Source organism: Lissotriton vulgaris, chromosome 2_1 (assembly GCF_964263255.1).
Source record: "Lissotriton vulgaris chromosome 2_1, aLisVul1.2, whole genome shotgun sequence".
NCBI lineage: Eukaryota > Metazoa > Chordata > Amphibia > Caudata > Salamandridae > Lissotriton > Lissotriton vulgaris.
This window is the reverse complement of record NC_141687.1, coordinates 555623719-555644903: the sequence shown is the minus strand read 5'-3', so window position 1 is coordinate 555644903 and position 21185 is coordinate 555623719. Positions and strand designations below refer to the sequence as shown.

At 48.8% G+C, this 21185-nt stretch overlaps 1 protein-coding gene across 1 annotated transcript in view; it reads left to right on the top strand.

Moving 5' to 3' along the window:
- The window catches only part of ACADL (acyl-CoA dehydrogenase long chain), a 467508-nt gene extending 448290 nt beyond the window's left edge, over nucleotides 1-19218 (top strand). The window contains exon 11 of the mRNA XM_086955552.1: nucleotides 18866-19218. Coding sequence (XP_086811678.1) covers nucleotides 18866-18959 — 94 coding nt within the window. The 3' untranslated portion in view covers nucleotides 18960-19218. The remainder of the gene's footprint in view (nucleotides 1-18865) is intronic.
- The last annotated feature ends 1967 nt before the right edge of the window (nucleotides 19219-21185 follow it).

The window sequence follows — 21185 nt, the reverse complement described above, 5'->3', positions numbered from 1 at the left end:
TATTTGATCTGGGTGGTAGAGCCTCCAGCCATCCACTAGTCCCATCGCTTCTATGAAATCTGGTAACCAACTGGTTGCCCGTCCCGTCGCAGGTGTCTGTCCAATGTGCCGGAGACGACTGCGTTAAAGTCGCCTCCTAGAATTAAAAGCCCCTCTGGGACGGTGAGCAGGTCTGCTCCCAAATCAGCGAATGTTGTACCCTGTAGGCCTGGAGGAACATAGATGGACATGAATGTTATTTGACGACCCTCCCACATACCAGTGACGCCAGTGTATCTGCCTCTATCATCCACCCAACTGTAGACCACAGCCTGTGGGAACGTGTTCCGAGTCAGGATACCCACCCCTCTGGAACAAAATACCCCAACCCAACAACCCCCCACCCTGCTGCCCTGCCCTCTGGGTTCAAAACCGCCCATCAAAAACGTGCAGAATGCATGTCACCCTAGAAAAATTCAAAGAAAGAGAAAAAACAGGGGGGCTCAGTGTCCTTGCCCTAATCAGAATCATTATCCCATCCTTTTAGAACTAGTAACATAAAGCCATAGATAAACTAGCAGTCCTCTTAATTATAGCACAGATATCTCACCCTCCCTAACCCACCCGCATCAAAGTTTCCTTTACTAGCAAAGAGGCGGCCATTGTCCAGGCCTTTGCTTCAGGATGGCTTGCTGTCCGCACTTTCCCCGGCTCCATGGTCTGCTGGGCTTTGAGTCCCTCAATAGTCAATTCATTCCGCAACTGCTTCCAGACGATCAAAAAACCATGTTCTTCCCTCCACTTCAACCCGGAGGCGCGCCGGGAACAACATCCAATATTTCAAGCACCTTCCTCTCAGGTCGCGTTTAACTGATAGGAATGACCTCCTTTGCTTCTGCACTCGTTGTGTAAAGTCTGGGAAAAAGGAGATGGCTGCATGTTCATATCGGAGAGGGGCACTGGCTCTGGAGTTTTGAAGGATCACGTCCCTATCTCGGAAGTTCAGGACCCGAGCCAACATGGGCCGCAGGGGAGCGCCCAGCTTGGGTCGACAGCCCGGGACCCTTTGAGCTCTCTCTATCATGAAAAATTACTCAAGCCCTTAGGTTACAGGTGCTTTAGAATAAGGTCCTCAACAAATAGGTCTGGTGTTTGCCCCTCCGATCTCTCGGGAACTCCTAGGATGCGGAGATTGTTACGACAGAGTCGGCCTTCATAGTCATCCAGCTTGAGGTCCATGAAGTTACGGGAGTACTGTAGTTCTCGGACCTCCCTTTGCAGCTGAGTGACGCCCCCCACAAGGCTAGTGGTTGTAAGCTCTAACTGTTTAACCTTTTCTTTAAGCATTCCCATTACTATTAAGCATTCAGCCCTGATAAGATTATTGTCAATGGCCATGGAGTCCATTTTATGTTCCAGGGAGATTTTTACGCCTGTGATAGCTTCCATGACATCCTTAAGGGAAAGCTCCTGCTCCTCCTCTCCAGGGCTCCCTCTTGCAGTCTCCTCAGACAGACAGCCCGCTGGGGCTCCTTGGAAACTGTGTAGTGGTCCAGCTTGTTGGCTTTGACTGGCTTCGGTCCCCTGGTCCCGGACTCCTTAACGTGCTCCATTGTGTCAGTGAGGGTGTGACTCAGGTGGGATCAAGGTACCAAGGGTGATCTGCTAAACCACCACCCGCAGCTCCAATTTGGGTCTAGGGTGTGTGTCACAGTGAGCCCCGTACTCTTTCACCTTCACCACAGGGCGAGAGGGCTCCTGAAAGCTGGCTTCAACGGTGCTGTCACTCCAGGGTCACTGCAGTTAGTGAAAATAGGAAGATCCCAACCCAAGTGGAGCCCACCAATCCAGTCGGGTATTTCCGGTCAATGGAACCGGCTGCAGTCCAAGCTGTTCCCGATTTCACCGACAAGATGAGAAGCCACTGGGAGGAGGGGGTGGGGGGGCGGCACCAGATGTCCGGGGTAGGGAGGTGGCCCAAGGCAACCAGCAATGAGGCCAACAGAAAAAAGTGTTCTAACCTGTGAAGGTAAACCAACTTCATGAATTATCCCGCAGCTTGCACACTGTGCCTTGCCTCAAATTGGAGTGTCCCTCGATTTCACCAGTTCTCCTCCACAAGAGTGGAATAACCACCACCAACGTTGGCCCCGGTGACCCCGTCCTCCCCCCCCCCTCCTCCCCCAGGTAGTCCCGCTGGGTGAGGATCACGACGATTTTGAAGAGTTGCGGTGTCCCTGCTGTGAATGTGCAGGATGTGTGCAGCCGTCATCCAGGGGGATTAATTTCGATGAGTCCCTGCCGCAGGCTCCACGGTGAGCCGCAGCTCCCAAATGGCCAATAGCTTCTGCAATGGCGAGGAAGGCAAAAGGAGGGTCTCCTCCGTCAATGACGGGCCGCCGCCATTAACTCCCCAGCGGCCTGCGCGCCTGTTTCTCGGTAGATATGTGGGCCATGTCTTTCCCCAATTCAGCGACGCAAGATCTCACGTGCCCCTGCTATATGGGGTTTACAGATCCCTCCTGTACAGTTCAGTCAATCAATGATTTATTTTTTTTTTTTAAATATATTTTTATTGCAGGAATCAGTAAATCAGTACAGTAACGACCAGCATGGTATCATAAGCAATAGTAACAAAAAAAAAAGCCCTCTGGCCCCCCTCCATAAAGTCTGTACACAGCCAACCAGCCCACAACCCTGGGGTCGGGCGGCGAATTGCAATGGGGGTCAGTAGGATGCTGGAGCCGGTCCGGATAATGCACTGTCCGTCATCTGCTTTTCCAAACAAGCCTAAAACCCCCAAAATAAACACCCTCCCCATAAACGTCTACTAACTAAGAGAAACCCCCCCCCCCCCACCACCAGCGCCGGGGAGCTATCAACATAGGATCTGCTATCGGACCCACGGGGAAGGCAATAGGACTGTCAGTATTAACGTTCACCGGGACTCGGGGTGAGTCGCTTCTTCACTTTCAGAGTCGCTAGGGGCACTATAATCCCTAAGGGCCTGCACCAACATTTCCCACTCCAACGCGGCCTCCTGCGCCTTCTCATTACCCTGCCTCCAAGCCAGTTGATATCTCAGTGCGCTCTCTCCCGCCGCCCACTTCAAAAGCTCACTGTGCCATCTGCCGCCCGCCGGACCAGCTCGTGCCTTCCAGTTCCTAGTCACCTCTCGTTTAGCAAGGAGGAGCCCCAGGTCGATAAACTTACTAGAAATTTTATTCCTGGGGGTATGGGGAAACCAGTGTAGGAGCCCCACCGCCGCATCCAATGATAAGAGTCTCCCTGTCACCTCCTCCAGGGTCGTCACTACCTCCTGCCAGTAGGATGTCAGTCCTGGACAGGCCCATAACATGTGTAGGAGGTCCGCCTCCTGAGCCGGGCATCTAGGGCATTCCGCCGAGGCCGTGGCAAAATAACGCCTGACTTTCACCGGGGTCAGGTACGCTCTATGGAGAACATAGTAGTGGACCAGTTGGAAACGGGCATTGCGTGTGCCCTTCCAGGCCCGTCTCACCAACTGGGACCAGGTCGTCTCCGGGATCTCCCTACCAATGTCCTCCTCCCAGCGGGTCCTCAAAGTGGTGAGAGGAGCCAATCCCTCGGTAATCAACCTGCCGTATAGGCAAGTAACCGCCTTCACCGTGCCCGCCGACATCATTACGTACTGACACACCTGAGATAAGTGGGGTTCCTCCTGCCCGTTCTTCCAGTGTGCCTGGATCGCTCGTACAATGGCCGAGTGCAGCAGAAAGTCACCTCGGGAGATCCCGAAGCGGTCAATGAGATCCTGGAAGGACAAGAGCGCGCCGTCCTCGTACAGATCACCAACGAGCTGTAAACCGGAATCCTCCCAGGCCGCCAAACGTGACCAATCCCCTCCGTGGGGGAGGGCCGTCAGCATCCCCAACGGTATTTCAGGCGCATATGGTGTTCTCAGTTGGCCTCGGGCGTGGGCCCGATTCCAACACAGGCGGACAGTCCGCTCCTCCATCGACAAGTCCCTCAGGACTAAACGTTGTCGCAGCGCTATAAAGGAGAGAACATGCCTGGCCATACCTGTCCCTCTTCCGTCTTCCGGGCCCCGGAATTCCCTGGCGATCTCCTGGGTGAAGGTCTGGAGCTGTGCCGCCAGATAATACTTTTCGAAGTCCGGCACTGCGAGCCCCCCCTCGTCTTTCGGCCTCATCAAGGTATTGAGGGCCACCCGCCGCCGGCCCGTTCCCCAGAGGAATCCAACCACCATGGAGCGTAATCGACGGAACGTGGCCGGTGGGACCCAGATCGGCAAAGTCCGGAAGTAATATAATAACCGGGGAAGCGCCACCATTTTGAGCAGGGCGATACGTCCCGCCACTGAGAGCGGCAGCGTGGCCCAAAAGTCCATGCAACCTCGGAGTGCTCGAATGCAGCGGGCAATGTTTCCATCTAGGAGGTCGGGTTGTTCGTGGTAAACGAATACCCCAAGGTACTTAAAGCAGTCGGGTTCCCATCTAATCTCCCTACTCAGCGCAGGGGCGGGGGTACCCCTGCGCACCGGAAAGAGACAGGTCTTAGACCAGTTCACTCGGAGGCCCGAGACCTCTCCGAACTCCGTGAGCGCTAATTCCGCCCCCCGTAAAGCGTCGACCGGGTCCTCTAGGAAGAGCAACAGGTCGTCCGCATAAAGCGAGACATAATGCGGGCCCGCAGACGTCCATAAGCCCGTATAGTGGGCTCCCGAGCGAAGGTGCAGCGCCAGTGGCTCCACCGCCAGCGCAAAAAGAAGCGGGGACAAGGAGCACCCTTGCCGCGTGCCTCGTTCCACTGGATACCGCGATGAAATCAATGGGCCCGCTCGGACCCTGGCCGAAGCAGAAGCATAAAGAACCGTGGTCCATCGGACAAATCCCTCCCCTAGGCCGAACCTCCGTAACACCGTACAGAGGTAGTCCCACTCTAGGCTATCAAAAGCCTTCTCCAGGTCCACCGATAAGACTACCGGGGACGGGGCATCCACAAATGGTTCCCCTAGCAAACGGAACAACCTACGAATATTCATAGTCGTGTTCCGCCGTGGGATGAAACCGGCCTGGTCCTCATGCACCAGAGAACTCATGTGTCCCAGCAGCCTCGTGGCCAAGATGCTGCTCAGTATTTTGTAGTCCACCGTCAACATCGATAGGGGACGGTAGGACCCCGGGTCGGATGAGTCTCGGCCCGGTTTGAGGAGAGGAACCACTAGCGCCTCACACATCGAGCTCGGGAGTCGCCCCAGCCTCTTCGCCTCCCTGTAGACCACCAGTAGTCGAGGGGCTAGTAGATCAGCGTAAGCTGCATAAAACTCCACTGGTAGGCCATCTAGGCCCGGGGTCTTGTTTCTCGCCATCCGTTTAATGGCCCCGCGGATCTCCCCTAATTCAATGTCGGAACCCAGAGTTTTTGCCACTTCCTGCTCCACCGTGCGGAGCTCCAGTGGGCGAAGGTAATTATTAAGCCGGTCTGGGTCACGTGCAGAGCGACTGCGGTATAAACATTCATAATAATGCCGGAAGCAACTAAGAATCTCCGGTTGGGTGCATACCTCGGTTCCGTCTGCCCCACGCATATTTGTCGTCGTTTGGGACTGGCGCGTAGGGTTGGCCAACCACGCCAACAACGCACTCGCCCTGTCCCCCTCCGCGATAGACCGGACCGTATAGGCCTTATAGTCAAAACAGCGGAGCCGTTCGACCTCCACTGCCACCTTCTCCCTCGCCGCTGCCGTTTGTGCTTGCAATTCCGGGTGTCCGGGGCGTCGAATCTCAAACTCGCGGAGTTCCCGGTCCGCTGTGTCTAGATCAGCCAGGATGACGCGCCTCATGCCCACCTTCTTGGAGATACAGTAGCCCCTCACCACTACCTTAAAAGCGTCCCATTCTAACGCCCTAGTACTCGCGGAGCCGCCGTTGGACGCAAAATAATCCGATATTCTCTCCCCCAAGTCCGCCTTGAAGACACTGTCCTCGAGGATCTCGGGTCGCAATTTCCAGGTGGGCACCGCCGGCGTCCCCGGAAACCAGCGAAGGTCCAGCAGGAGGGGGTTATGGTCCGAGATGGTCCTTGATAAGTACTCCGATCGGATCGCTGCCGAAACCAGTTCGGGCGATCCAAGAAATCCATCTAGTCTGACATGCAACTCATGGAGGCTCGAGAAATATGAATAATCCCTAGTTGCGGGGTGATGCGCCCTCCAAATGTCCGCCAAACCCCAGCGGGTCTGCCAATCCTGACGACCCTTAGCCGTGCGACGGACCGGGGAATCGGGAAGCGGGGGATGCGAGCGGTCTATGTCCACATCCACTACAGAGTTAAAGTCTCCCCCCAGCAGGAGGGGCCCGGCGAAAAAGTGGGCCAACGAGCCCGATAACCTGGAAAGGAAGGCAGTCTGGTCCACATTAGGAGCATATACACAGCAAACATTCAGGTCCCTCCCCCCTAGAGTGCCCGAGATGGCCACGAAACGCCCCTCTGGGTCCAATACTGTCCTCGTGACTTGGAAGGGGACCCCTGCCCTTATCCATATTAGCGCCCCCCTGGCATAAGCAGAGTACGACGTGGAAAAGACCTGCCCCCGCCACCTACGCTGAAGCGCCGCCCCTTCCGCCTTGTTCAGATGAGTTTCCTGTAGCAGCGCCATTTGCACTCCCCTACGCACTAAATAAGCGTGGACCTTGTGGCGCCTGGACATAGTGTGAAGCCCCCTTACGTTCCAAGTAACACATTTCAAGTTAGCAACATCAGCCATTGTCCCAGATTGTTCTTGCACAGTCCCCCCATCCGGGTCCCCTCAAAGAAAAGACATCAATCCTCCCAGCGCTGATGGCGGCCATTTTCCCCAACCCAAACCAAACAACCCAAAAACCAACCAAACTCCCCCCCACCCACCCCAGAACAGGACCCAAACTGCACCATCTAGATCCCATCCAAACCTCGTCCTCCATCAACCCCAGGACCCCCTCTAATCCTACGGTCGCCACCGTAGGAAGGCCTTATGGGCCAGGTGCGGGCTGGGCGGAGGCAGTGGGCCCTCGTCGCCCAGGCCACCAGGACTATAACAAGCCCCAAACAGTGCCAATACCTCCCGGGGCAAAAGCAGAGGCCCCCCAACCCTCTCCCCCTCATTGTCATCAGTAAGGAACGGCAACCGCCTCCCCCCTGCCGGGCCCCCACCCAAAACAAAGCAGTATACCCCGTTACCCTTGTCCATCCAAAAGGTCCTCCACCGATTTCGGTGTGATCACCGGTGTATTGGCACTATCTGCTACTGAACCCTCCGAGTCTGATGGTGCTCCCTCTTCACCCGGGTTTTCTTCCTCCTCGATGACTTCCCCCCTTGCTCCCGACAACTCCGACAATACTTCCAGCACTCCCCTCCGTTCCGACGATGTCTCCGCAGTCGAGGGCCCTCCCGTGCGGCCGTGGCGATTCCTGACCCTCTTGGATCGCCGCCTTTGTTCCGGCTCATCTGCTTGTTGGGACGAGGAGCCAAAGCCATCTTTCCCTGTCCTGTATAGGTCAAGCCAGACACAGACATCCTCCGGGGTGTCGAAGAACTGGGTTTTGTCATCGACAATGATGCGGAGCCTCGCAGGATATAGGAGTGAATATTGAATGCCCTCGCTCCTGAGCTCGCGCTTAACCGCCAGGAAGGAGAACCGCTTGCGCTGCGTCTCGTAGGTGTAGTCTGGGAAAATGTTCACCTGACTGTTCGCTACTTTGAACGGGCCATTGTGCCTGGCGGCATTGAGGATTAAGTCCCTGTCTCGGAAATGCAGCAACCGCGCCACCACCGGCCTCGGGGTGCGTCCCTGCTGTAGGGGCCGTGCTGGGACTCTGTGGGCCCGTTCCAGAGTGTAGAAGGAGGACAGTCCCTCCGGGACCACCGTGTCTCGGAGCCAGGTCTCCAAGTATTGCACCATGTCGCCATCTTCGATCTTCTCCGGCAGGCCCACCACTCGGATGTTGTTCCTCCTGTTGCGGCCTTCCGCATCCTCCGCCCTCCGTTCCAGGGTCTCAATTCGGGATAGGGCGTCCTTCATCGTCGCAGCCAAGGTTCGCTGCGCCGGCTCCAAGGTTTTCACCGTGCCCTCCACCTCCTTGACCCGGTCTGAAAGTTTGCCATGGTCCGCCCTGAGGAGGCCCAGGCTCGTCGCCACCTGAGCAATGTCCTGTCGGAGGGCTGATCTAGTAGTCTCTATCGCCTCCAGGACACGGTCGAACTGTTGCTGCATCGGCGCGCCACCAGAATTTTTTGGGTCCCCGTGCTCCTCTTTGTCCTGGGCTTCAGAGTCCGAGGCGGTCTGGGTGGATCCCTTGGCTCCTCTGGGTTTCCCCATGCCTCCAGGGGCATTCCGTGAGGGTCCCGTAGTAGGCGTCTCCGTGTGCGGGTGTCGACCACGACCTTCCCGGGTGCTTGTCCTCAATTCGGGACCGGGCGACCTCCTTCTCCAGAGCCTGTGGAGACTCCGCCGCTTCGGCTCACGCCATCGCCACGGCGTCCGAGGGCACCGATGAGGGGGCGGAGACAGCCGTCGTCGAGTCGGGCAGACCCGTTCACCCACTATAACCCCGGGGTAAGGGCCACCTACTTCCTCGGGTGATCTGTGGCGCCAGATTGTCGCGCCTCCCATGTAGGTGGACTGGCCAGGAAGACGTAGCTAGTTGCGGAGTCGCGAGGCGGGCCACCGCTTGGATCACAGGGCGTTCGCTCCCGGTGCCCTCCACTGCGTGGGCACCCGCCCGGCCGTCCAACCGAGTGCAAATCCGTTGTAATATGTCCAATCCAGTAATGTCCAATGTCCAGAACAGCCGGGGACGGCGAAGCAGGGTGCCAGTCGCCTCCCGCGGCACCTCTTCAACTCAGTAGTTCCGAATAGGGGGACAAAGGGGTCCGGGCGCCATGTTGGGTCGCACTCCGCAACTCCGCAAACTTCGGTTTTACTCCGGAACAACCCTCGTCCGAGCTTCACCAGGGGCCCCGGCAGGTTTCCGTCGGCACGCTCAGCAGAATGCGGGGTCTAGGGTGCCCCGCAGCCTCCGATTTTCATGATAAGTCCTGGCTTAGTCCCGGAGCCGAGCTCTCAGGCGACCATCGCCATCGGCGCCCAAGCCACGCCCCGTCAGTCAATCAATGATTGCGGAGGCGTTCCAACCCGCAACACCACCCCAGGGTGACGATGGGCCCAGGCTACTGGAGGCCCCGGTCTCAGGCCCAGTCGCAGGCCGCAGCTCTCAATGGTGTGCAGGATCCGCAATGATGGAAGCCGAGGGAGAGCCTCTGTCGATAGGGCGCGCCGGCCGTGGGGCAGAAAATGGCAGTGGCGTGGCACTGTCTCGCTGCCTCTATAACACATCTTGCCCTCACCGTTGCTCTGTCGTGCGTCCAAGAGCACTTCCGCCACCATAGGTCCTTGAAATCCCTCCAGGCGCTCACGTTGGGTGGCAGTCCCGGCGGCCCCCGAAACCGCGGTGCAACCACTATGCGAGGATGGGCTGGGAGGAGCTATTTTCGGGGAGACTCAGCGTGTAGGCCTCCACTTTCCGATGGCGAAATTCCTTTGGTCGGCGCAATTTGGACACCGGAGCAGGCAGGATGGGCTCCGCTGGCGCTCAGATATCAGGGGCTGCATTCAGGTATATCGGATGGTCGTCCAGGATAGACGAGGGAGCAATTGGACGGCGGAGCTCACATACTACGCGACCATCTTCAGTCTGCGCTTGGCCACGCCCTCAAATTCCTATTCTTAACAAGCCGTTTGGCAAACAACACCATCTTTGGTCCTGTTGTAGATACGTCCTTAGAAAAGATGAAAAAGGACACAGATGTGGCAAAATCTATGGGAGCTCAACATATCCCTTCTGGCCGTGGTTAATTCTGGTGCTTTTTCTAACGAGGTGGGTCCAACAATACTTCCTTAGACAGAATACAAAAGCAACAATCCGCCTTCTGCTTCCAAAGATTTCTTCAGAGGGGGTTACAGAGGCAACAATGGCAAAGGTAAAGATAGAGGTTCCAACACATGCACCGCCCCCTCCAATACCAAGCAGTGACTTGCCTACGCTCTCCCCCGATCATTTAAACCTGTCCGGGGCATCTTTCACAATCCCTACCCGTCTGGCAATCAATAACTACAGACAAATGGGTAATAGAAATTATCCGTTCTGGTTATTGCCTGGAGCTTACCAACAATCCTCCAAACTTTCCTCCACCCTCACACAAAATGTCACCAGAACATTTACACCTCCTCAAACAAGAGGTTCAATCTCTCCTTTTGAAGGGAGCCTTAGAGCCTGTACCACTACAATATCAGGAGTCGGGGGTATACTTCCTGTACTTTCTCATACCTAAAAAGGACGGTTCTCTCAGACCTATTTTGAACCTCAGAGAATTAAACTTTACGAACCATCAGGACACTTTCACATGGTGACGCTTCAACAAGTGCTCCCACTGTTACAACAGGGTGACTTTACGGCTAGTCCAGACTTAAAGGACACGTATTTTCACATTCCAAAACATTCCGCCCATTGCAAATGTCTCAGATTTGTAGTAGCGGGGCAGCATTACCAGTTCAAGGTGCTCCCATTCGGAGTCACCATTGCTCCCAGAGTCTTTACCAAATGCCTAGCAGTATTTACTGCTCACCTACGAAGACAACACATTTATGTCTTCCCGTACCTAGATGACTGGCTTATTGACAGTTTGTACTCATAATGTCTTCACCCCACTCACATAGCACTCCAGTTACTTCACCAACTGGGGTTCACAGTCAATGTGTTGAAATCGCATATTCAACCCTCCAACACTCAAAACTATCTAGGACCCATTTTAGATTCCCAAAGAGCTCAGTCCTTCCCCAATGCAGCCAGAATTCGCAATATTCAGGTGCTAATTCTTCAGTTTCAGCCCTCTCGCCCCCTACTACCTAAAGCAGTTGCTCGGAATGATGGCCTCTTGTATCTTGATGGTTGCCCATGCCTGGCTTCACATGCGTCCACTTCAGGAATGCTTAGCAAGTCAGTGGAACCTGTCACAGGTTCTCTTTACCGATCTAGTGTTGGTAAACAGCCGAACTCATCATTCTCTGCAGTGGTGGAACACACAAAAGTTATACAAGGATGGCCTTTCATTGACCCAGTGGAGGTGGCGGATGTTACACTGGAAGAATGGCCCTTGTTAAATCCTGACACGGTACAGAGTCTGCTCAAAACTATTAAATCAGGCTCACCGAAAGATCCACTGCCATGCACAATTCTAAAGTTACTCAGTAGCAATGTCTTTTCAATAATTACAGATCTTTTGAATTCATCGCTACTGGAGGCAACCGTACCTAGTGAATGGAAACATGCCATGATCCATCCACTCCTGAAGAAAGCTGGAGCTGACCCCAATTTGCCATCTAATTTTCGTCCCATCTCCTTGTTGCCCACCTTTGCTAAAATACTGGAAAAGCATGTGCATCGATGCCTTACTGACTTTATTTCTACTCATGACCTACTCCCCTCTCATCAATCTGGTTTCCGTTCAGGATTCTCCACTGAGACCACCCTGCTGGGCGTCACTGAAAACATTCGCCGCATGGTGGACCAGGGTGAAACAGTAGCACTTGTGCTGCTCGACCTCAGCGCGGCATTTGATACCGTTTCACGCGCTATCCTTGCCCAGACACTCCATTCTATAGGCATTCGAGGTAGGGCTCTCGATTGGATTAAATCACTACTAAAAGATCAAACATTTCAAATCTTTTCACAAACCGCCAGTTCAGACATCAAGTCATTCAAACATGGAGTACCTCAGGGCTCAATTCTGAGCCCGTTACTCTTTAATATTTACATGAGCCCCTTAGCTAAATTAGTGGAGGAAACAGGACTTTTGATGTTCTCATACGCTGATGATTCTCAGTTGCTCTTTTCTCTCTCATCAGCGGATGCAAGCACTCCCTCCACTCTGCAACTTGGACTCAGAAACATCTCGAATTGGATGAATAACATTTTTTAAAAATTAAACGGTGGAAAAACGGAGTTAATCCTGTTGGGAAAAAACAAAGAGTTATGGGGCCCCCAGCACTGGCCCTCTGAAATGGGTACTCCCCCCCATACCGGTCACAAATGCCCGCAATCTGGGAGTCATTATTGATGACTCGCTCAACCTTCACCAACAAGCGATAAAAACCGCTGCCACTTGTTTTGCCATCTTAAAGTGGCTAAAAAAGATATGCTGGATGCTACCGGAAAATTCTAAAAAAAACGTAGTCAATGCTTTAGTGACATCAAGGCTCGACTACGGTAATGTCTTGTACCTGGGGGCAAATAAGGCCACTGTCCACAGACTACAGACTGTACAGAATGCAGCAGCACGACTGTTATGTAAAATTCCATTCTCTACACCTACCACCAAATATATCAGGAAACTTCATTGGTTAAAGATTGAGAACAGAGTCAAATTCAAAACGTTATGTTTTATGCATAGAATTTTCACTAACACTGCCCCTAAATACCTGCAGAACCTGGTGCGCCCTTATCGCCCCACCAGGACTCTGCGGTCCTCCACGGCCAATCATTTTGTAATTCCAGAATTCAAACTGGTGGGCATGGGTGGCAAGTCCTTCTCAGTTCTTGGACCATCTCTCTGGAACTCAATGCCACCGACATTGAGAACAGAGCTGAACTACGTAAAATTCAGGAAAGCCATAAAAACCTGGCTATTTAATATCTAACATGCCATAGCTTATCATATCGGGATCTGTTGCGCCGGGAAACCCTTTGTTGGGTAGCAGTGCGCCCTATAAATGAAATAAATAATAATAATAATAATAATTGACCCAGTTCCACAGACAATGCTAACAGCAGACGCGTTGCTCAGTGGTTGGGTGCCTCATCTCCAAAATCACACAGTTCAAGGCTTGTGGAGTCAAAAGGAAAGCGCACTGCAAATAAATCATCTGGAGCTGCTAGCAGTGTTTCTAGCACTCAAAGCCTTTTAAGTTCACCTTGAAGGCAAAGCTGTCCTCGTTCGCACTGACAACTTGACAGCTATGTATTATATACAAAAACAGGGGGACACACTCTCCCCAACTGTCACACCTGGCTCAACACATTTGGAAGTAGGCCATTCACCACAAAATCTATCTCCTAGCAGACCACCTCCCAGAAGTAAACAATCAGAATGCGACCTTCTCAAAAGACAGAGCAACACATTCACGAGTGGGTACTTCACCCTCAAGTTGGGGGTTTCCTCAAATAGATCTTTTAACCACATATCAAAACACAAAATGCCCAACCTTCTCCTCCAGGTAGCCACACCTGCTCTCCCAAGGTAAGTCGCAATGGATGAACTGGTCATGGATATTTGCCTACGCATTTCCGCCTCTCCCACTCATTCCTTTAGTGGTTCGGGAACTCAGGCAAACATCCCTCACACTGATTTTAGTAGCTCCTACATGGGCCCGTCAACCTTGGTTCACAACCCAGTTGGAGCTATCAATAATCCTGCCACAAAAACTGCATCTCACATCCAATCTCCTCACACATAGCCATGGAGAAATCAGACACCCAGATCCCAAAGATCTCAACCTGGTGATCTGGATCCTGAAGTCCTAGAGTTTGATTATCTTAATCTTCCACCAGACTGTATGAACCTTATTAGAGAGGCCAGAAGGCCTACTACAAGAGCTTGTTGTGCAGCTAAATGGAAGTATTTTGTTATCTATTGTAATAATATCAATCCTCCTGATGCTTCCATACAAAATATCATTTGTTATTTGTTACACTTGCAGCGGCCAGAATTAGCTAATACATCTATCCGGTTACATCCCGCTAGAATACCTGAGTATTTACAAAATAGCTAACATTTATCTCTCTTTAGCCTACTCCTTGTCAAAGCTTTTATTGAAGGACTAAAAAGAGTTATACCTCCAAGACTTCCACCTGCACCAGTGTGGGATCTTTACATAGTCCTCATACGGTTAATGGGCCCACCATTTGAGCTCATGCATAAAGAGAAACAAAGTGGGTGCTAACCCTTCTCCACCTTACATTCCACCTCCTTCGCCCACTAATCCAAATTTGCTCATCACACCCACAGATTCACCACCACCAATATCACCTGACCCACAGGATGAAGGGGATGAGGATAGGCCACAGGATACTGACCCATGGGAAGACTATGACACTGACTGAACACTGATAATGATCCAGATCCATATCCTTCCAAAGTCTCACCATCTGACAACAACATAGGATACATTGAGTTACTTAACAAGGCTGCTCATTATCATGGGGTGGAGCTACATAAGGAGGCTCTAGAAGAGGGTTTCTTATTCGAAACCCTAAGTTCCTCTCAGAGAGCTACTCATACACTACCAATGCTCAAAGGGATGCTTAACCATATAGATGAGATCTTTAAAGATCCTGTGAGGGCAAGAATTATTACACCCAGGGTGGAGAAAAAGTATAAGCCAGCACCTACTGACCCCACATATATCAGAGGTCAGCCACTTTAAGACTCACTTGTAGTACCCAACGCTCGCAAGAGAGCTAACTCACAGGCTACAGGTGAGGCCCCTCCTCCTGATAAGGATTATTTGATGCCTCGGGCAAAAGCGTAGCGTCTCAAACGGCCAATCATTGTCGCATTGCTAATGTGCACGCTTTGTTAGCTCGCTATGACGGGGTTTGTTACGATGAGCTAAAAAACTAATGCTGTTCCTGCATGATGAACACAAATCAAAGGCAAATTACCTTATTCAGGAGGGTACATTTATCACCAAAACCTCCATCAGGTGCGCGTTAGACGCAGCAGACACAGCAATCAATCAGGGTTTTATAAAGCGCCCTACTCACCAGTGAGGGTCTTAAGGCGCTCGGGGGGTGGGGGTGAGGTGGGGGTGCAGCTCCCGTTCAGTCAAAGAGCCAGGTCTTGTGGCTCTTCCTGAAGGTGTGTAAAGTAGGGGAGCGTCTGATGTTGAGTGGGAGGCTGCAACGTAGTAGAAGAGTCTTCCGTCTGCTCTAATTGTGCACATGCGTGGGGTCGCTGCTAGTGCAAGGTCAGCAGTGCGAAGGTTCCTTTTGGGTGCGTGGGAGGAGACTCTCGTTGAGGTCCGTGGGTCCGATGTTGTGGAGGGATTTGTAGGCATAGGTGAGTAGCTTGAACACCAGCAGTGAACACCAGCGTACTGCGGAAACACCTTCCAGGTGTAAACAATCAAATTGCAGATCTGCTCAGTCATCAAAGGCAGCAGACCCATGAGTGGGAACTCCACCCTCAAGTACTCCTCCCATCCTTTCAAATGTGGGGCTTTGCGTCCAAGTTTCCACAGCCATTGTGCAGAGGCAATGCACTATGGATGAATTAGTTTGGGATATTTGCCTACGCTTTTCCGCCTCTCACACTCATTCCATCAGTGGTTCATAAACTCCGACAGGCGTCTTTGACACTAATCCTAGTTGCTCCCACAAGGGCCAGTCAACTCTGGTTCACCACCCTATTGGAGCTCTCAGTAGTTCTTCACCAAAAACTACATCTTGCATCCAATCTCCTCATGCAGAGCCATGGAGAGATAAGACATCCAGATCCCAGTCATCTCAACCTTGCGATCTGGCACCTGAAGTCTTAGAGTTTGGCTACCTAAATCTTATGCCAGACTGCATGAAGTTTATCAAAGAGGCTAGACGTCCTACTGCAAGAGCTTGCTATGCAGCAAAGTGGAAGCGGTTTGTGATATACTGTAATAACAATCAAATCACCTCGCTTGATGCTTCAGTTCAAAACATTATATATTATTTATTGCATCTAGAGTGTTTAAACTTAGCGTACACATCCATACCCTTGAAAAAATAAGGAATCAGCACCCATCCAAGAAGTGTATTTTTCATTAATTTCAAAGGTCCATAATGCATATAAGAGTCTTGTGATAAATGAATCCGGATTTCAGTGAAATTTTCTTTTCCAAAGTTCTTTATTATAATGATACAAATCAGGAAAAAAACCAAGAACACATATGGATTCCCTTCTTAGCCGACGCGTTTCGTCTCACACATTGAGACTTCTTCAGGGCTAAGGATGAAACATACAATAATTATACACTAATACACATCTATATATACACAAAAATTAAAAACATCGGATATACATTAAAATACCCAAGCATGTTATATTTACAAGAATAATTCAAGTTGGTCAGTACTTTTATTGGAATGAATACTTGACTGAATATTTCATTCTGAATAAATTGAAAGAACAGAAGGAAGCACTGTTCTTCAAGCACAAGGACTGAATTACAATAGTACTTGTAGACCTTGGAGACTCTTAATACTAAATACAATCCATACAGAAGAATGGTAGTCCAGATAACAGGGAGAAAGAAAATTTCAGAGAACCTCAGTCAAATTCATACCTCCAATAACGAGTAATAGTCAACAGTCAGTACATCTTGCTGTTGTTTCTTGAAAGCAGCAGAATAAGCTAGTTTCTTGGAGGCAGCAGAATAAGCTAGTTTCTAAAAGGACACATAATGTTCAGTTATATTTGACATGCAGTTTGTTCAAAAAACAACCTAATCACAAGAAAAGGGAATTATTCCCTTTAATTCCAGCTGTAAAAGCCACACATTGTTAATATTTCATGTAGGTATCTCTTTGTATGGAAAATGCTAATCTAAAAAATGCAATCTGTGTTAGGCGTACTCATGGACATATACCATTGCATATACCAATGCTCATATGTATTCCAGAAATGTACTCTGACTTTACATACATGAATCCTATTCCCTTAAACTTTTTATTCAAAAACCGTCCATTTATCACCTTTATATCTTGATGACGTGAGTTAACAGAAATGTAGCTCATGCAGGTTCAGTAGTCCCTGTCTATAACCTCCTTAGGCCTGTACTGCTGCAGATAAACATAATGCTTGTATTACCAGTACTGAAATCCGGATTCATTTATCACAAGACTCTTATATGCATTATGGACCTTTGAAATTAATGAAAAATACACTTCTTGGATGGGTGCTGATTCCTTATTTTTTCACTGCGATTTGGGTTTTACCCTTGAAGGAACAGACAGGGTTGTGTTCATTGGATTCACAAGCACCATCCCCACTACTCTCAAACCACAGGTGAAAGCAGGTGCATTAGTTTTTGCCTCAACCCTTACCTCTGTGTAGAACATCCATACCCTTACATCTTGCTGCAATAGCTGCATACCTTCAAAATAGACACCATTTGACACTCTTCAGAGTGCTAGTCATTAAAGCTTTTATGGAGGGACTTAAGAGTCATTCCCCAAAGTCTTCCACCTGCCGCAGTGTGGAATCTCAATATTGTCCTCACTACCAGACTAATGGGTCCACTTTTTGAGCCATTGCACAGATGTGAGCTGCAATTTCTCACTTGGAACGTAGCTTTCCTCCTAGCTATCACATCACTGAGAAGAGTGGGTGAGCTTCAGGCACTAACCATAGAAGAACCATTTTTACAAGTACACCAAATCAAAGTGGTTCTTCAGATCAACCCTAACTTTCTACCAAAGGTCATTTTTGCCTTTTATATCAACCAATCTGTTGAGTTGCCTGTGTTCTTCCCTCAACCAGATTCTGTGGCAGAACGTGCTCTACACACCTTATATGTGAAAAGAGCATTACTCTACTAAATAGAAAGTACAAAACCTTTCCGTAATATGAAACAACTATTTGTGGCTTTTGCTCCACCACATAAAGGCAATCCCATATCAAAATCAGGTATTGCATATTGGATAGTCCAGTGCATTCAAACATGCTATGCAAAAGAAAAATGAAGATTGACAATTCCCCCTAGAGTGCACTCCACATGCAAACTAGGGGCTTCTATTGCATTTGTAGGAAATATACCCATAGATAACATTTGCAAAGCTGCAATATGGTCTACACCACACACATTCACAAAACACTATTGTGTAGATGTGTTAGCAAGACAGCAAGCTAGTGTGGGCCAAGCAGTTGTATGTACACTATTTCAAGCAACAGCTACAGGTTAGCCACCACTTTGGGAGATCACTGCTGTATAGTCTATGCAAAGCATGTGGTCTACACCTCAAATGCCTCGAATGGAAAATGCTACTGTTCTTGGCATATAGAGCTGTAGATCCACATGTGCCCATCCACCTCCCCAGGTACCTATACCTGTAGCAGTGACAACTTACTTAGATACATATATACATGGACATCTCTTTCTACTAACTCTATTGTCACCCTCTGCGGGAAAACAATCTAACAATGGAGTTGATGCCCATGCGCACTGTAACCGAAAGAAGTCAACTACCTCGAGACTGGAAAAGACTTCTTCTTAAAAAAAATATATAGTGCAAACATCCAGACCCAACACTAGATGGCAGGCTATGCAAAGCATGTGAATCTCCAGCTGTACATGGCAAGAATAGATGCATACTGGGTAAGTAGCATTTTCCTTTTCCAACATTCCTTTATTGTACATTGTTTTGCACAGGAGTTATTCACCTTTTAATCTGGACTCTGTATATTTTAAATTGACCCCTCTTTTTTTTATGGCTCTTTGGAACACCAAATAAATGCAACACAGCACTTACAAAGTTGCATTACAAATACATTCATAACCATTTAACGAAAGGGAAAATTTAATTTTTTTTGTCCCAGTAGTGAGTACACCCTGTTATCAATCGAAGGCTGACCTGTATTTGTTGGTTCATTAAAATGGGTTCTTGTATAAGATTTCCTGCTATTGTGAATGGCTGAGTCCATCAGTAACATGAGTCCCCATGCCAGCTTGAGGATAACATATTTAACAGAGAGGTTAGTTCTCAAATATGATCACATCTTAATTCGATTTATCTGTTTTTTTTCTTTCCTCTGTAGAGCTTTTGTAGATTCCCGTGTCCAACCGATCTATGGCGGTACGAATGAGATCATGAAAGAACTCATTGCCAGGACAATTGTGAGTGATCACTGAAGCCACCAGATGCTGAACTCTTGGTCTTTATTAGGATGATACATCAAATATCAGACGTGAAATATTGGACTGATTCTTTTGGGAATTTGTGATTTCTAGTCCAAATCTTTTTTCTTTAAAAATCTATTAAGAATAATGCTGCAGCTAATAAATTAACTTTAAAAAAAGAATAATGCTGCAGCCAATATAAATGTTATTTAAAATGAAGTGCTAACTTTTTCATTTTCTTAAAGAATGTAAATAAAGACATAAAGTAGCACTTTGTTTTTTGATGTTATTAACGTGTTGTCTCTGTATATGTGCAAAGTAACATTACTAGAAGTGCTTCTTTGTAGTTGACTATTTTGCTGTACACTTTAGCAATTAATGTTTTACTTACATTCCTATGAATTATTGTTAGGTCTGACCTAGTTTGAATTCCGATGCTATATTTATCTTCTTTTGAAGCCACTGGCAATATAGAATTATCACAGCCTGGAAGAAACTCATTCTAATGATGAAAGTTGCACTATCCAAAACCTGATTTATTTCTGATGGTTGCTTCCGAAGACAAAGTTTAGTTATTTATGTCTCATGATTATATTGTCTTTTGCTGGACTAATTTGATTCATATATAATTCTCCTGCAGTTTTGCATCTATACATCCTATGCCTTTCATGCAATTGAATTGATAAAACTCCAAAGGACTGAAACACAAGTGAAACTTTAAAAACCTGCAAAAATAGTGCACATAAGTGCCTTGAGCATGAGCACACAACAGAATATGCATAATTATGTTGACTGACAGTGAAATTTCAGCCCAGGGATCTACCGTTTAAGATGTTATTTGAAGGAAAACAACGAAGCGAGTAAACAGATAGTAGGACAGATATCATTCCACAGCCTTGAGCCCAATAAAGCAACTAACCTGGAAGTTGGCTGGCAACTGAGAAATTTATCCTGTTGACAGTAATTCAAACCGGGTTAACAGGTGACGGCAAGCCCTTTAGTGAATTTAAAAACAATGCATAGTGATATTGAAAGTGATACAGATTTTTCAACTAGTGTTCCCGAGAAAGGAAGGAGTGATATAAGAGAGTTAGACCAAAAAGTAAGTACGCACAAGAATAGGAATTGGGTTGAAATGGAAACCACTTATCACGGAAGGCCTACATATAAAGAGCACCAAAGTCAACGGCTATGCAACTAGAGATTGAAGGAGAAGTTTTGCTACTGGGAACACAAGCCATGATTTCTTGATATTGTACAGTTAAAAACAACCTGTATAGAAACCAGACATTAGTTTTTGAAAAATTGGAGTAGAATCAAACTTAATACCTAGGTTGGGAGCAGATGTTGGAACAATAAGTGAAGGATAAGTGATTGATGTTGAAGATAAAATGGAATCAGAGGCATAGAACATTACGATTTCAGTGTTTTAAGAACTTAAATATTAAGTATTCAAGGCCATCTGTGTTTTAATGGCAGTAAAACTGTGAAAGAGAGGACCATGGATCAAATCTGTGAACTTTTATATTCCTATTCCTTACCATCAGTTAATCAAACGGGCCAGATGTTCAGATCTTCGCAACCAAATTGAACAAGCTGAAAATTCTGCCAAAACACTATTTAACATCGTTAAGGATTTTTTCGCCCCCCAGCATGTAAACAGTCTCCTTTAGAAACCCAACTACTATGTGACTCCATCGCGAACTTCTTTCATGAAAAGATCTCTAGGATCTATTCCAACTTCCCCACCGCGATCACTGACATCTCCGGATCTACGGCGACGGTGAGCAACCCGTTGACTTGTTCCACCTTTCACTTCAATCAGTTTGAACCCATTTCGATGGAGGATACAAACCGCCTACTTTTGGCGGCAAAATCAGGCTCACCATCTGACTTATACCCTCCTAGCACCATAGCCCTTCTTTCCCCAGCCTGTACTCCAGTAATACAAAAAAATTTTAATTCTTCGATTTTGACTGGCTGTATTCCATCCACCTGGAAAGAAGCATTTGTTCGCTCCATTTTAAAGAAAACATTGGCCGACCCCCTGGAGCTTGCTAACTACAGACCGATATCCCTGTTACCCCTGCTGGGAAAAATGCTAGAATCAGTAGTAAATAAACAGCTTAGCCAGTACCTAGAATGTAACAACTTTCTAGACCCTTCACAATCAGGCTTTCGCCCCGGTTCCAGCACAGAAACATCCATTCTGGCTGTAACTGATACACTGAGACTTAC